This window comes from Nelusetta ayraudi, unplaced genomic scaffold (genome assembly GCF_046127955.1).
Source record: "Nelusetta ayraudi isolate G7.1 ecotype Tasmania unplaced genomic scaffold, CSIRO-AGI_Nayr_v1 ptg000042l, whole genome shotgun sequence".
In the NCBI taxonomy this organism is placed as follows: domain Eukaryota; kingdom Metazoa; phylum Chordata; class Actinopteri; order Tetraodontiformes; family Monacanthidae; genus Nelusetta; species Nelusetta ayraudi.
In genome coordinates, this window is record NW_027466092.1 from 56,480 (window position 1) to 72,754 (window position 16,275).

Here is a 16,275-nt window from a genome sequence, read left to right on the forward strand (position 1 = left end):
TTGGCCACAAATTGCTTTTTATTATGTCAAGAGGCGGTAAATCATGTAAACACGAGGACATTTTTATGACGTCATGGCTAAAAGTAACACACAGACAGAGAGACACGCACCAGTGATTAAAACAGCCATGCATAAAAGTAACAAACATCGGCGTTCAAGGTGGCTGCACAATAAAGGTAATCAAACAACAGTTTGTGAAGTTGGAGTAGAATCTGCTTGATTTTTGCAAAACTCTTTTGCAAATGAATTTGTTTCTGAAGAACCTGTCATACCCCAAATCACATCATTTCATTTTTTGAGGGTTTTGGGTGAGAAAATCTTAGTAAAACACACTTCAACAAGGATAAAGACTAAAATTATTGAGGTAATTCATTTACAAAAAAAAAAAATCTACCTGCATTTTGTGAAAGAAAAATCTGTAACCTGCTACTTGTGTGAAATCCCATACTGTTTTTTTTTGGAGCAGCCCTGCATTATTATCCATACCCCAAAACCAGAAAACAGAAAGAAAACACACACGTATTTAGCCCTCTGTTTGAAGCCTCCTGCTAAAAAAAACACAAAACAAGGCGTAAATAAACAAGGCGGCCTCAGGGGGCAGAAGACGGAAGTGACGTTTGCACAATATGGGACTTTCAAACGTTCAGACCTGTTGCTGCTGTTACATTCATATCAAATACATATAAAAAAACAACAACATTTATTTACAAAAAACACGCAGCCTGAGTGGGGAAGGACGAGGCAATCATCGGTTATGTGCGCGGCATCCTTCACCTTTTGGCATAAACAACATAAACAACACGGAAGGACACCTTAAAAACAACAGGCACAACGCCCACCCACAAAATGCCAGCGAGAGAGAAGCCTGCCGCGCTGGAGCGGCTGCGGAGAGCCGCAGCGATCTGCCCCGCGGCCGAAGCGGAAGAGCGGACGATTGTCAAGCGTCGAGGAGCTCGAGTAACGGCGTAACCATGTTCCAGGTAGGAAGACGACGCCGGGCGGCGCGGCGCGGCGCTGATAGCATCGGCCTCAGACAGAGAGCTCCTTCTATGGCATTAGTCCCAACAGGCGGCTGATGGAAAATAACTCTGTTTCGGCCGCCGCCAGGCGCTCGGCAAATAGGATTGCGAGCGCGAGCCCCAACGCTGTGGCATATTAATAAAGCACCTTACAGTCACAGCTCACTGGGCAGACCGTAACCTCCTCCCCCCCGTCTCCTCTTCCTTCCCGCCACCCCCCCCCCCCGCCCCTGCCATTAGAGCTGCACAGGTGCCGCTAACGCGCTCGGCCTCCTTCATCGGCCGTCAATCAGCCGCCACAATTAACATGTTAAACGCTATTGAGTCCCCGAGCCGCCGCCGGCGTAATGATTCATTAATGGCTGGTGTAAAGTGGCGGGCCGGCACTAGAAACAAGAGAACGTTAATCGGGCTAATTGTCTGCCATCATCTTCATTAAGCGGGCCGCCGCCGCCGCCGCCGCCGCCGCTGTCGCTGCGCGTCGGAGAATCGGAGGCGTTTTCGGTGTTTATCAACAGTGCAAGGTAGGGGAAACAAAACGCCACAGCAGAGTGAGCCAGAGCTGATGCTACCTTTCAGGCTTGTCCTCCATCTTGTCATGTGGGTATTTTTTAAAATAGGGTTTCTTCATTTTTCTTTTTTTTTTAAAATCTCTCAAGAAAAGTGGGCACAATCGGGAAGCTCGGAGGAAATCAGAAAGGGGACGTGGCCGGAAAAAAGAGGCAGCGGCGGCGGCAGCAGTGTGTGTGTGTGTGTGTGTGTGTGTGTGTGTGTGTGTGTGTGTGTGTGTGGCCTTGACGAGGACTGACGGAGAATCTGTCTGTCTGACTGGAATATGAAGTGAGAGACCTGCACAGTGAGACGCCTCCTGTCCTCAGTGGAAGAGGAAGAGCGGATGTACGTTTACCCACAGGGACGCACGAAAAAAAGCTTCAAAGTGGAACTACTGCGGTTCCGTCGACCCGCTGCTGTAGGACACGAAGCTGCGAAGAGAAACGTTCACTAACATAGGTAAAAAAACCAAAAAAAACAAACACAAAAAAAACCAACAAAAACAACTATATGCAAAAAAAATAAAAAATTCTTTCAATCTTCAACACCGAGGGAGTTTGCAACTTCAGTTGGTTAGTTGTTAGCAACCAAACAATCTGACAAAAGAGCTAAGAAAAGCTGCGAGGGATCTCCCGGCGACGGACGAGGCCTCAGAGTTTGTTTGCTTGCTGGCTGCAACTCACCGCCGTAACTCCACGCCGCTTCCGTCACATGCTGAGCGTGATGCTGTGGATGGTGCTGGCAGGGATCCTGGAATCTGTTTCCTCCCCGCTCACCCTGAAGATCACAAAGGTGTTGGAGGGGAGGGTGGTGGTGGCGTTGAGGGATTTGCCCAGCCAGCCCCGAGAGCCACGCTTGTACATTCTGACCGTCACCTGCAAAACACAGGACAACGGGAAACATGATCAATAAATAAAAAAAACAACTGACTAACTAACTCACTAACTGGTCAGGAGGTTTCTGAAGAGCCCTCAGGGACATTTAGGGTAAAAAAAAACACCATCTAGATGTCTAGAAAACAGCACATTTAGCCCTGTGTTTACAGCCTTCTACGAGAATCGAGTTACTAACGCAGAAGAGGTATGTGACATCACAAAGGGCAACAAGTGAAAGATGTCTTCTCTCATTTGTGGGTTGGTTCCAATTTCACAGAGAGATTGAAAAATGTTCTCAGTCAAGAAACATTTGACCGACTCAGGTCGGATTTAATTATCCCGTAGTGTTTCTTCCCATGTTGGGAGACAAAATGATGCTTAAGAGCAGTTATTTAAAAAAAAAAAAAAAAAAAGAATGTTTTGCCATTAAAAGTGAACCACTTGCACCTTCAAAATGCTCAAAACTACCAAGTTATTAAATTTCAAGAGCATCGTCACTTGAAGGGTTTAAATACTAAAGATCAGGCAACTCTTTTCTTCTGGTTGTTTAAGGTTTAAGTGCATCTACTGTGATCAGTATAGCAGCAAAATAATACATGCAAAAAAAGAAAGAAAAAAACAGTCCCTGGAGGGAAAATGTCCAAAATGATTTTATTGTGCAGGTTCTGGTGGAACAGTGACGCTGCGCCGTCTGTAACACGGTATAAATATTAAATTAACCTTGTTTTAACTGTGAAAAAAATAAAAAATAAAAAAAAATCTCCTGCTGAATGGAGTCACACCTCGCTTGATTTTATGTAGGTTGTAGGGCATAATACGCTTTGACACCACATCAAAACTGCCCGTTGTGTTTGAGCCTGACAATGGGGAGCCTTAACTAGATTTAGACATGCAGGTAATTGAACCACGTCCATTTCAAACAGACTGGCGCCGCCGCATCTCTTGTTTGGCTGCATTTACAAGGGATAACGGAGTATCACACCGCCTTTTCACGGCTCCATTTTCTTTCACTTTAGCATTAGGCAATTTTTCAATTATTATTTTTTTTCCTCCCCCCTCCCCGTGTTCTTTCATCCCCCGGCTCTCCATAATGTCTGGGCCTTTTAGTTAATGGCGGCGACGGTCGGAGCCCAGTATATCGGCTCTTGTCCATTTTGCGGGTCATTGTGGGAGCCCAATGGGCCTTTTATTACGCCGACATCAAAAGGCAGATAAGCATTAGAGGTGGGGGAAAATACCCTGCACTAGATATGTTCCCTCTTTCCTTTGTCCGCTATTGAAAGTGATCATTTTAATAGTGAAGAGGTTGCTGAGCTTCAGGGGCTGATGGGAAGAGCGACACCCCTGACGGCCCACGAGCACGCGGCAAGTCGACGGCGGCGGCGGCCGCCGCGCAGCGAGTGCACGCCGCACCCTCAGCACCTGCACGCACTCTCGCCGCCCGCCTAATTATCTGCAGCGCGCGCATATGGGGGGGGGGAAGAAAAAAGAAAAAAAAAAAAGGTCCGTCGGGTTTTCAGACACACATCTTTCCACAATTTACTTCCTTATTACGGTGCATTAAAACCAGGGAGAGGAGGAGAGGAGGAGAGAAAATGGAACAATTGTGTCTTATATTGCAGCCTTGGCCAAATGCCACATGGCTTGTAATACAATAGCATGAGACACTTCAGAGGGAGTGAGAGTCTATTAATTTGGCATGCTTGGACAAAAAAAAAAAAAAAGAAAGAAAAAAAAATCCCCCTCCAAAAAACAAACAAAAAAAACCCAGTATCTTCGTGACAGCTGGCAGCCAACAAAGACATCAGACAGGAGTCGATCCTGCAAATCAGGGCCGCGCCACCGCCGGCTATGAGCAAGTTTAACCGCGGAGCAGTCGGGACGCTTTCAACTTCCAGCGCCGCTGGTTCCAACCTCACGCACCACGCGTAAAGGAATCAAATCGAAGCATCCACAGGCTCGCGGCACTGACGTCCGACGTGGAGCTCCCGCAGCAGGGGGTCAGGCTGGGTCAAATATCGGCAACTCGCACGGCCAAAGCTGCCGCTTCGCTCGCTTCTCTTCGGCACAGCTTGGCATTTTTGCAGCGGCGCCAGGCTGCCTGGCGGTGATAGAATCAGTGGGGCAGGTTGTGTGCATCTTAATTGAACACGGCTGGCCATCATTTGCAAGCGTGTGAGCGAATTGGTGACACAAATGTCTTGTCTGCTGTTTTACTCGTACTCAGTGTGGAACTCAAGCCGTTTGTTCTATCCACGTTGTAGGCGAGGACCACGATGATGCGTGGCGCTTTGCTCGCCCTTTTAAAAAAAAGCAACAAAAATAAAGTAACCCTACACAAACCTGACAGTTCTAAAATGCATGTCAACACTCAGAACTAGTTCAAACTGGTTTCGTATCCGCAGGCCCGATGCACGCGGGCTGCTCCTTTCATGGATTCTGTGTACTTAACAGTTCAGATCCACAGGAATTTATCTTAGTTTTCAAGCTCATCGACGAGTCCAAAATTCCTGAAATGAATTCATCCTCAAACTGCTCAAAAAAAGAAATTAACCCTGAAATGCCTTTTGTTGTTATGTGAAATCAAGTGGCATACCACGACGCAGGCAATACACCTGATTGTTTTCAGTCAGATAAAACCACCTGTTGCCTTTTCAGTTACCTAGCAGCTCAGCTCTAACGTCGAAATGAAGAGCCGTTGCAGTCGGCCGCAAGTGGAAGATCTGCTGCTGGATTTTCCCGGTTCCCAGGTACGGGAAGTATCACCGTGCGTTATCGCTCGGACGGCGCTGTATCGAAATCACAGCGGAGGAAGCAGAAGTGTGACGTGACGGACGGACTGCTCATTAATCCAAACGCGGTCACTCGGGGTCCATCGTGTAGAGAGCAGAGAACCTCTGACTCCTGACTGGCTGGCCGTGCTGAGACCCAATGTGAGGACTGGACCCCCCTCCCGCTCACCCCCCCCCCCCCCCCCCCCCCGGTCTCCACCTTCACCCCCGCGGGGGCCAAGGCTGGGTGTCACACAAAAGAGGCTGCGAACTCACCGAACTCGATCTGCCCCCGTGTTGCCTGAATGACATCACCGCTAACAAACCAAACTCTTTATTTACTCTCATTTTCGCTGATCTCCATCTTTCATCACCTTTTACCTTTTGTTGCCCCTGCTGACAAACAGCTGCAGGGGGGTAAAAAAAACAAAACAACAACAACCATCTTCTACCCGTCTACCTGGAAATAACACGCAGGCACCTTCTGATTTTGCACACACACACACACACACACACACACACACACACACACACACACACACACACACACACACACACACACACACACACACACGCCCCAACATGATAATTCCTGTATTCTCACACCTCCCGACAGTCGCGACGGTGTCAGCGTCGGTTTGAATTCTTGGCCGACAGAACCGAGGCGCCTGGAGGGGGGCGGAGTCTCGTGGGCCGTCACCTGGAGCCACGGCGGGTGCCGTGTTTCAGCTGAACTCTGAGTGAGCGTAACGGCACACCGGCCCCGGCACGACCGGGGGACCTTTGATCGGCGCCGCGTCTCGCCAGCCGCGCTGACTGACGAACCTGCGGGCGCGAACGGGAGCGTCGCGTTGCGTCGCGTCGCGCCGCGCCTGACGGGAGGTTCTGGCTGTTCGCCGTTCGCCACTCACGCCAGCTGGATCTGAAGCTGCCAATTAGCTGAAGGCTGTGGGGCGCGGCTCAGCGGACAGCGGCCTGCGGAGCGCCGGCCCACGCTATCAGCCAATCACGTGACTACTGTTGACGCCACGTAGAAGGATGTCACTTAAATGAGGAATGTTTTGATTTTTTTTTTTTTAGAAGAGAAAAAAGACCTTGAAACTATTTTAGAAAAAATTACAAAAACAAACAAAAAAATCACCGTTATGTGATAAACAGTGGGAACGCAAATGCAGGAAAACGGCTGGATGACCGACATGAGTGAAGATCGTAAATGTTCATTGATGTGTTGGTTTTGGCCGTACTGAAAAGTATTCGCTTTTCACTTTTATCCTGAATCTAATTTTTCAATTCGCTAATACTTAAACAAACACAATGTTCAAACCTTCTGGAGTTCAACGGTGAATTTAAACTAACAAACAAAATATATTGATCCGATTTACTGTATAAATAAAAAGGTACCAAAAACCAAAAATGGAATGAATCAAAAGAATTAGCTTGATATAAACGCATCATCAACATATTTATCTGATCCTCGACTGCGTCCTTAATTATTCTTCCCAACACCAGGGCCAAAGCAGGTCGTAGCCGCTAGCCGCTAACACCTACAGGATATTTCCTCATGGTCATAAATTAGCGGCTCCAGCTGTGGAATAAACATTAGGAACATCAACGCCCTGCTGCATCGCTGACATTTGTCATTCGTCTCCAGCGCAAAACCAACGACGACAACGACGACAACGACAATGACAACGACAATGACAATGACAACGACCCCCCCCCCCACTCCCTCCTCACTCCCTCCTCACTCCCAGTTGTTTTTAGGCTGTGCGATAAGCTCCTCGGCTAACAGGAAGCCATTAGGACTCCCGGCAATGACCATTTACCTCCAGCCGCCCGCCTCTGACTTTATTTGCAGCCGCCTAAGTGCATTTTCTGCGGGACGTTCAAAATGCGAAGACCCCGCTTCTCCTCAATGGGCCGTCTGGCCGACTTGAGAGGGCCACGATCCGCCGCTGATTTCATTTGGCCCTTTACAAACATGTCTAACAGCATTAGCCCCGCAGAGCATACACTGAGCGCCCCCATCTGACTCCATTAACCCCCAAATCAGGTTTAAAGGCCATATTGATGCCGCCCGTTATTAAGGGTGATTATCAAAACAACAGACAATGGGCCAAAGTGTCTGTTAACCAGTTTACCCATAATTCCGCCTAACTGTAACAGATGGCGCTGTCAATTATGTGCTCTTTTTTCTGTCTGTCTCACTCCCTCTTCTCTCTGTGCGCGTCGTCTGGACACGAGCCGCGGACGGTTCGCTCACAGGTGGTCGGAAGTAATGGGACAAATCAGATGATGTGAAACATCAAACCGAGACGCTGGTCAGCTGACAGAGCGAGTCGCCGCCAGCCGCCATTTAATTAAAGAAACGCTTACCATTTTGTCGTAATAGGATTCTTAAATTTTAAAAAAAACAAAAAACCCTAAACACTAAAAAACTATGGTTGCCATTTAGTCCACTTCAGCACCTTTGCAGTCCTCAATTAGCCAGAATGGCTGTTGAAAGTGTAATTAAGTGTCTCCGCTCCACTCTGCCTCTTCATTATTCATGGATCCCTGCTGATCGGATCTCATCTCACCCAAACTGTGGGGATCAGCGCAATATCCTGGGTCCCCACAAACAAACAGCAGAGGTCACCCTGATAAAAAAAACGTCTTTGGCAGTGGCCAGAAAGAATTATATGTATATATATTTCATTTTTTTATAAAATGCCAAATTTTTATGCCGTTAAAGAATCGTTAACAGGGGAAATGCAACTGTAGTGAATGGCCTCCTCGCTCTTTGGAGGGTGCTTCTGGGAAAAGTATGGCCAATATTTTTTTATATCATTTATTGAAATGATATTGAATTTCTATGACATGAAACCTGAAAATAATCATTTTATTTAAAAAAAAAACATTCCCTAATTATGTTGATTCATGTTCTAAACAATACAAATTACGCAGGAGGCAAAGAAATGAGATCATTTCCCAGATGTTTGAATTAAGAGCTCAGCTACAGGTTTGACCTCCTCCACCCCCCTCTCCTCCTCCTCCTCCTCTTCCTGCACCTCCCCCCTCCTCCTCCTCCTCCTCCTCCTCTCCAGATAATTCATGCGCGGTTATCCAGCGTGCGTCGGAGCGGCGCCTCGGCAGCTTTGTTTTAACAATGTATTCAAATGTAGCCGAGCTCAATCCCGCGGTGGGTTAAGTAGCGATGAGTAAAACACGAACCGTGGCGGCTGATGTTTAACTAAATTAACAAAGGAGAGCCTGAAGAACCCTCTTCACGCAGGGGCGCCGCCGCACGCCGCCTGATGAGTTTTGGAGGAAACACATTGAGTCGTGTTCAGAGGGACGGATGCAGCATCTCTCCACGGGACTCTTCACGCTTGGGGAGGAAAAATAAAAAAAAAAAGACATTTTTTTTTTTTTTTTTTTTTTTTACCAACTTTAATCACGCGCTATTACAAGGCGGCTTGTTACCGAGGCCTGCCGCCCACCGCGGCACAAGTGGCCGTGTCTTCACTAGTTCATCACAGACACTTGTGATCCTGCAGCACTCTTCTCGTGTGTAATTGCATCGTTAGCTTTCCTCCGCCTCTCTTCCTACACGCGCACTCTCGTGCAAATTATTCCCGATTCCAGCTTCCTTTCTCGAGGGCCGCGCGGCCGCAATTACAGAAAGCTGAGCGTCGCCGCTGTAATTTCCCCATTTTCATTTCACTTAATTTTTCCTCTCCCCCCTCCCACCGTCCGTCCCACTCCTCCTCCTCCTCCTCTCCTCCTCCCTCCCATCACAACAACTCCATCAGGAAACTTTAATCTGAAACTTTGCTCTAATCCAGGCCAGGTAACACCTCCACCAGGTGGTGGTGGCGCTCCCGTAAGGGTAAATAAGATAATTTGGCTGAAAAATGAAATTGGTATACCTTATTAATGGCGTCAGTGATTCTTCTGCGTTTATTACAGAAATATGCGCAGCTGACAATAAGGCCCTCCTGCATATTTGTCCTTTAAAAAGGCTGAATGCTGTTTTTTTCCTCTGTGTCTGACTCTCCATAGAAAGAGAGCAAAAAGCCACAGCGGCTGCCAATATCATTTATTTAGGCGGCAGAATTTGCACGCTCTGTCAATGGACGGCTCCTGGCCTTTTGTGCGCCTCCATTCATTATCGGCACAAAGCGCTTGATGTCTCCCCTCTCCATCTTTTCCCCGCGCTAAGCACCCGACACACCAGCTCCCTCCGTCCATTACGGGCCGGCGGCGCGTGCAGCCCCGGGAGATGGTCAAATGGGGAGGAATGTCAGCGCGGGCGGGTGGAATTAACAAGCTGCGTCCTCTGCGCACAATCCTCGGTCGGAGTCGGAGCATCTGAGCGTCTCTCGGGAAACCCGACTTCGATTCTCCCACCGCGCCGGTGTTATTTTTGCGATTTGCGAAGGTTTCTTCTCCTTTCTTCCTGCGTGGCTACACTGACAAGCGGATGTAGTCTGACTCTTTAATTGTTATTCTACTAAAAAAAAAAATAAAAAAAAAATACTACATTAAATGTCGAACGCGAGCATCCAGGATGCAGGTTTAATAAACAAGCAGGACTTCCTCTCTGCAAAATGATCATCACATAAATTGATACAACGGCCTGACGAGTCAGAATAGGAAATGACATGCACACGAACCACATGAGCAACCTCAGTCCACACACACACACACACACACACACACACACACACACACACACACACACACACACACACACACACACACACACACACACACACACACTAGCAGTAATTACCCCTCAATCCATACAAATTGAATGAAGGCCGAGCCGTGCTTCTAAGAATATAGACCATAATTAATAAATTACAGCCACTCTACTGAATCATTCTCCACTTTGGGGACATGCAGACGTCCCATTCAGCGCGGAGTAATTGAGCGAGGCCCCCCCTGCAGACGGCACACACCTCGTGGCCCGGCTCGTCTGCGGCTGCTGCTGCTTTCTGACGACTCGGGCAGACGGCCGTGAGGATCTGCGGAGGTCGTATCGCACCATCTTCTTCCCCCGTGTGTTTACAAAGTGACAAATCAAAAGGCCACATTATTTCTGGCCTCTGAAATATGCCTTGGGGAGCTATCGGGTTCCCTGCTCAGCCAGCCTCAAGCTGCTGCACGCTGCAGCCAGGAGGTGTTCGGGTTCAAGAGTCGGGGAAAGTCATGCACCGCAGCAGTGCAAACGTGCACAAACCCACAAGTCTATGCTTATATGTGGGACCTGATGGCACAAAGACAAATGCATGGGCCTGCCTGGTGCGTTCAATGCCCAGGAGAATGTTTACCATATATATGTGTGACACGTCACATTTCTATGTAAAATATGAAGGAACGGCTCCGGCTCAGCCCGCATCCCTTTACAAATATGTGTTTGAGAATAATATATTTAGTTGTCCTGTGTGTGTGTATGTGTGTGTGTGTGTGTGTGTGTGTGTGTGTGTGCGCGTGTGCGTGTGTCCTCCGGGCTGGAAAAGGGCCCGCTGGAGACTGCCTAATGATTGTTGGGTCATGTTTCAAACACACAGCAGCTGGAGGCGAGAGCACAGAGCACACATGCAGTCTGGAGGAGTTTCTGTGTGTGTGTGTGTGTGTGTGCGTGTGTGTGTGTGTGTGTAAGCTGGGGGGGGAGCTAAAACCATGGGTGCAGCTGCAAGGGAAGCCCAGTGTTGTGTTGGGTGGGTGTGAAGTGCGTGATGGATCCTGGGCCGAGCCGTGACTGACTGGACCTCCTGATCTCTGTCCACCAACGTGCCTCAGATTGAAGGGCCGCTTTTCCTCACGACTGTCTGATTGTACTGGATTTCAAACACCTGGTTTATGGAAGAGTTATTGGCTTCGACGCATCTCTTTCACACGAGGTTCGACAGTGAAGGTATGTGGCAGCTTTTCGAGCTGAATCTAGTATGAGAAAGTAAGAACAGGCGGAGACGCTGTTGCAACACAACCCACTGTCATGACTCTGAGGTAAAATCTCAAAAACACAATCACAACTACCTGTGGTGTAAATACCTCTTGTTTGATAAGGATTAAAGTTAAACAGACATTATTATTATTATTATTTTTGTTATTATTATTATTATTATTATTATTATTATTATTGTTATTGTTATTATTATTATTTGTAATATTAATTTATTTACTTATTTATTCAGTGTGTGTCTGTAAATGTCCCCGTGTGGGATCTCAGTAAGAGGTCTTCTCTAAACACAGGGAGATGATGAAACGCTGCCGCAAATCAAAAACACACGCACTGCACTTGCTTGTTTTAAGGCCCAGTGTGGACGACGCTGCAGCTTCAAGTGGCCAGAAAGCAAATTCTTTAGAAAAAAATTTAAAATCTTAGCGTCGCTCCCTAATTCGCTAATGTCTGACTGTTTCTCACATCTTTCGCAAAGCAGCTGTGGCATCAGTGTGGCGTCAACAAACCTTCGGTAGAAACATGATGGGGCAAGAAAAACTTTCTTTTTTTTTTCTATTTTGCGCCAGATGTAAACACATGGGGCGTTTAACAATGTACAGTACGGGGCATTTCAGGGGTTAATCTTGAGGTGGGGGTGCTGTAGGGGTTTATTTATTGCAGTTTAGATAATTAACCCCAAAAACATTCGGTGATGCTGGCTTAGGCCGATTTCCATGAACTGGTCTCCAGACTGACCTGGACCGATTCCAAGAATCACTAGGAAACAACAGCTGCACATGCAACTAAATCGTAGTACTGATCACTGTGACAAACATAACGGATCATAAAAGGACCTTTAATCTCATACACCAGTTTCTTGCTGTTTTAAATTTATAACAACCACGAGAGAATGACTGAACTGAGAAAGCCATACAGTCCTACTGCCCCCTGCTGGCCAATCTCCCTCAGCCCACCACCCGCTTCGTGTCTGGGACTGACCTGAGGACTGAGTCCCAGCAGGGCCCAGATAGAGCCAGCGGAGAGCGCCGCCCCTGTGGAGAACTCCAGCGTGTCCGTGTCCTGGCGGTTGAGGGCGATGTACTGGCAGCTGCGGTAGTCTCCCTTCAGCTGCTCGCCACAGTTCAGCCGCACCAGATCCCACGTGCCCACCCCTCTCAGGACCTCCCGCACTGACTCCATCTGCCCGTACGACAGATGACCTGTAGCAATGAAAAACAAAAAAAGTAAAAATTATTCTGGGTGGAATTCTTGGAAGATTTAAAGTTTGTTCCTGACAAGAAGATTCAAAACGTTTTATGCTGATACAAAGCAAAAAAAAAAAAAAAGGTTCAAAGCCAATAAAATAAGAAGAGTCTGTCCTTCTTTTCTTGTCTGGATTCTTTTTACTGTCTTTTATTGGTTCCATTGTTCACAGCCTGTGCTTAAACAAAGCGGCTCTTTGTGATGTCACAGATGGCTCCCCCAGGTTAGCAACACCTACAGCCAGCCAGATGCTAGCCTCATCTAACTCTGGTCCCATTACAAAATGGGTGGAAAGTCCATCAAAGTGTCAGTTTTAGCATCTCCCGGCATTTAAGCTTTTTGGGGAAGTTGTCAACAGAGGGCTAAACATGCTGTCTTCATTTTTTTTCTTTAGCATGTACAAACTACTGACTGTACACACACACACGGATGGAGCTTTGGATTTCATAAGGGAAGTACCAACAACCCATATTCTATCATTCGGGCCAGCAGGGACTACCAAAGCTGGTTGCAAAAAGACTGAAAATAACTGGCTGTCGATACGGAATAGTACCCCACATACATAGGCTCCCCTTGGCTGAAGAACGAGTGTTTGAAAAATCAACGAATGCGTCACCGTCCACTTTTATAGACAGTCAAAGGTACAAGCACGTCACTTTAGCCAGATACTGTTAACAGAGGACTAAATGTTGTTGTTCTTTTGGATGACGAATTGCATGAGTTTGTGATGTTGCATAAAGATGCAAAAAAAGAAGAAGAAAAAAAAGGGGCCCATTGAGTGCTGATGTGGTCGACACAAGTGACAGTGGCACACACCGGAGATCCAGGAGGGAGTGAGAGCGTCTGAGATCCAGGCCATGTAGCCCTCCCTGAAGGAGCGCAGGAAGTCATCGATCTTGTTGTGGCAGAGCAGCTCCTTCTTCTTCTCCAGCTCCTCGTCCAGCTGGCAGTCGGCAGAGAGGAAGAAGACCCTGGGGAAGAAGAGGCTCTGGCGCACCGGCACTCCGCTCCTCCTCAGGTGCTCACACAAGTTGGTGGTCTTGGCCTGAGGTAGAGAGACACGGTCGAGACAGAGAGACAGAGAGCGAGGTTGGGAGGCAGGGAGGGAGGGAGGGAGGGAGAGAGAGAGAGAAAGAAAGAGAGCAAGTCAGGAATTAATTGATCACATAAACTGACGAGATATTTTGTATAATGAACTCGGTGGGTTTTGACTGGTATTATTTGTAATTCATGGGATGAGGCTAAAGTTGTAAATATGTTGTCGTCATGTGTTGATAAACCAGCTGTGCGGAATGTCAGGATCACGGTAAACGCACAGTTGTGTAACAAAGCACCTAAAATAAAGCCGCTTTTTGTTGTTAAAGGAACTTTGCAATCATCTGAGGAACATGACACTGTTTCTAAAAATACTTGTTCTATGTAGTCACTTAAAGGTATAGGTCAAGCTTTCTGGCAACAGTCATATGAGTTGCTAACAGACAACTTGTCCACCAGACAGAGCCATTTGGAGTTGTTAAACTGTGGATGTGATGAGTTTTTGAGGCTCCACAGAGCTCAAAACAACAGCCACAAATAGCAACGTTGCCAAAAATGTTGAACTCTCCCTTTAAAACATATGAAAGCCCGGCGGAACTTGTCCACCAAAAACACAAGTGAGTGTTTGCCATCCTCATCGCCGTCCTCTCCGCAGCGAAACAGACTGAGGCACAGAAGGCGACAGCTGTGTTTAGATGCACCTGCCTGTGTTGACCCCGCCCCCTCGTCAACACTATTGTGGCCTTTTTCAAATTTAAGAGCGAGCACTCACAAAGTTTAGAAAGCCCTGTTGTAACGTTTTCAAATTTACATACAAATTGTTGCAAGTGACTCAGGCTCTCTTAACTCAGTTAGTTTGGATTAAAGAGAAAATTGTGTGCTGGACAATAAACCGAACCATGTGTCAGACAGTTTGACATTGTATCTATCTATCTATCTATCTATCTATCTATCTATCTATCAAGTTACCATAATGGCTTGAAGAGGGTCATCGATCTGCTCAATGCGGGTATTGGAAACATTCTGGTTCTCCTCCTTCAGCTGGACGTGCCAGTTCTGCTGGTGAGCCGACACTGTTCCTCGCCAAGGTTTGACATCAATGCAGAAGATCCCGTGGCCTTGATCCGAAACAGAGAAACATGACGTCAAAAAAAACAAACAAAGAAAAACGTCTGACTCCTCACTTTCAATTTGAAGCAGAGAACAGAAGAGGAAGATTATGTTCAACCTGCAAGGATGACAATGCTGATGTCGTCTTTGGTGCTCTGAAACTGATCAGGGATTCGCAGGTTACAGTAAACATCTTCCTTTCTCAGGCCCGTCACTTTCCTATAAAGTTAAGGAAAAAAAGACAATAAAAAAACAACTGCACTTTGGAAAAAAGATAAACAAAAGAAGATTCCAAGAGGCTAAAACTTCATTAACAGTTTTCAATTGCAGGCAGCAATGCAATGAAAACACACGGCAAACGTCATGTTCTTTTTCACATTGAAACAGTTTTGAGTTTGAAGATCTACAGTGTTTAGTAAGTTAGCTTACTAAGCAGTGCAAATTAGTTCAGCCTTAGCAGGTATTCAGGAAAAACTAGCACAGCCGCAAGATGGCAGCCACAAGGAAGAGTGGGGGGGGGGGGTGAAAGCTGCAAAACTTGTGTTTGTTGCACAGTTTGAGCTACTAACCTGACGTGCTGTATCAAATCGGGTAGTGTTGGAGTCTTCTGTGGACTCTGGCTTTTAACAATCTCTTTGGAGCTGGGGTGAAACTGTGCAAACAGACTTCCAAGCTGAGGCATTTTCTTTTCTTGTTTACCTAAATTAGGTGAAAAAAAAAAAAACAACAACAACAAGATAAAGTTTAGTTTGGAATGATGCATCCAAACCACTGCTGTTGAAGTTTCTAGTCTCAAACTACACAGCACATTTGCTTAAAGTTGAAAAGGTTTAGCCGCACATATCCCAGTGTTTTTTTTTTTTTTTTTTTTTTTTCAAGTTTTACCAGGTTCTGCTGTGCGGGCAAACACAACTCTATGCTGCTTTTGTATCGCTAAAGCGTCCTCTCGTCAAGCCAACAGCTCCCGTGTTTACATCTTCACGGAATGATTTTTGTTGTTGTTGTTGTCGTCGTCGAAACCAGAGAGAGACATAGTATTCCCAAGTAGTACTGCACACACCAACTTTTAAACAAGAACAAAGGCTAAGGAACTGAGCATGCGCCCCCGCCGCGACCAAAACAATACATACAGTATGCGGCGGTCTCGAGCAGTTCTTGGTTGGGAACCCTTCAAAATAAAATAAGCGTCAGGAGGAAGAAAAAAAAAAAAAAAAAAAATTAGCACATGTTCCCCCGGTTTTCCTTCCCGGTCTAGTGCCGGTCTCTCGCTACAACGCTGAGCAATGTAACTGGAGCCAGGAGGCTGTTTCACAACAACACCACGGCCCCCAGCAGCCGGCGGCCCTCGTTCCCCTCCGAGCTCAGCCTCGACTCCCGCATTCCTTCCTGGAAGAAGTAAACACCACACCACGTGGACTCGGCGCGGCGTCACGTTTCACCCGCTGGCGTGTGACGTCGAGCCCACGTCACGCCCCACGGCTGTGTCTTAGCTGCTACTACAACATCAACAATTGCAGTAAAAAATAATTAGTGGAAGAAGAAGAAGAAGAAGAAGAAGAAGAAGGATTTAAATAAAGTCTTCTCTGGAAGCTGTTTAAATAATCAAAATTAAAATGACTGATTGGTGGTCCCAATTAAGCCATAGAACCAGAATGGCTAAAAGCAGCTTAGTTGACCTATGAAAGTCCAATAACTCTGAGATGTATTACTGCAAAATA

General features: G+C 46.9%; 1 protein-coding gene across 1 annotated transcript; it reads right to left on the minus strand.

The window, feature by feature from the left end:
* Positions 1-15,401, minus strand: LOC142893140 (uncharacterized). The gene is made up of 6 exons (XM_076033422.1): positions 15,127-15,401; positions 14,676-14,776; positions 14,417-14,565; positions 13,229-13,457; positions 12,149-12,369; positions 1-2,446 (listed from the first exon to the last, which is right to left on the minus strand). Exons 1-6 carry the CDS (start codon positions 15,318-15,320, stop codon positions 2,279-2,281), a joined length of 1,062 nt encoding a protein of 353 aa, XP_075889537.1. The 5' UTR covers positions 15,321-15,401; the 3' UTR covers positions 1-2,278.
* Between the last annotated feature and the right edge of the window lie 874 nt (positions 15,402-16,275).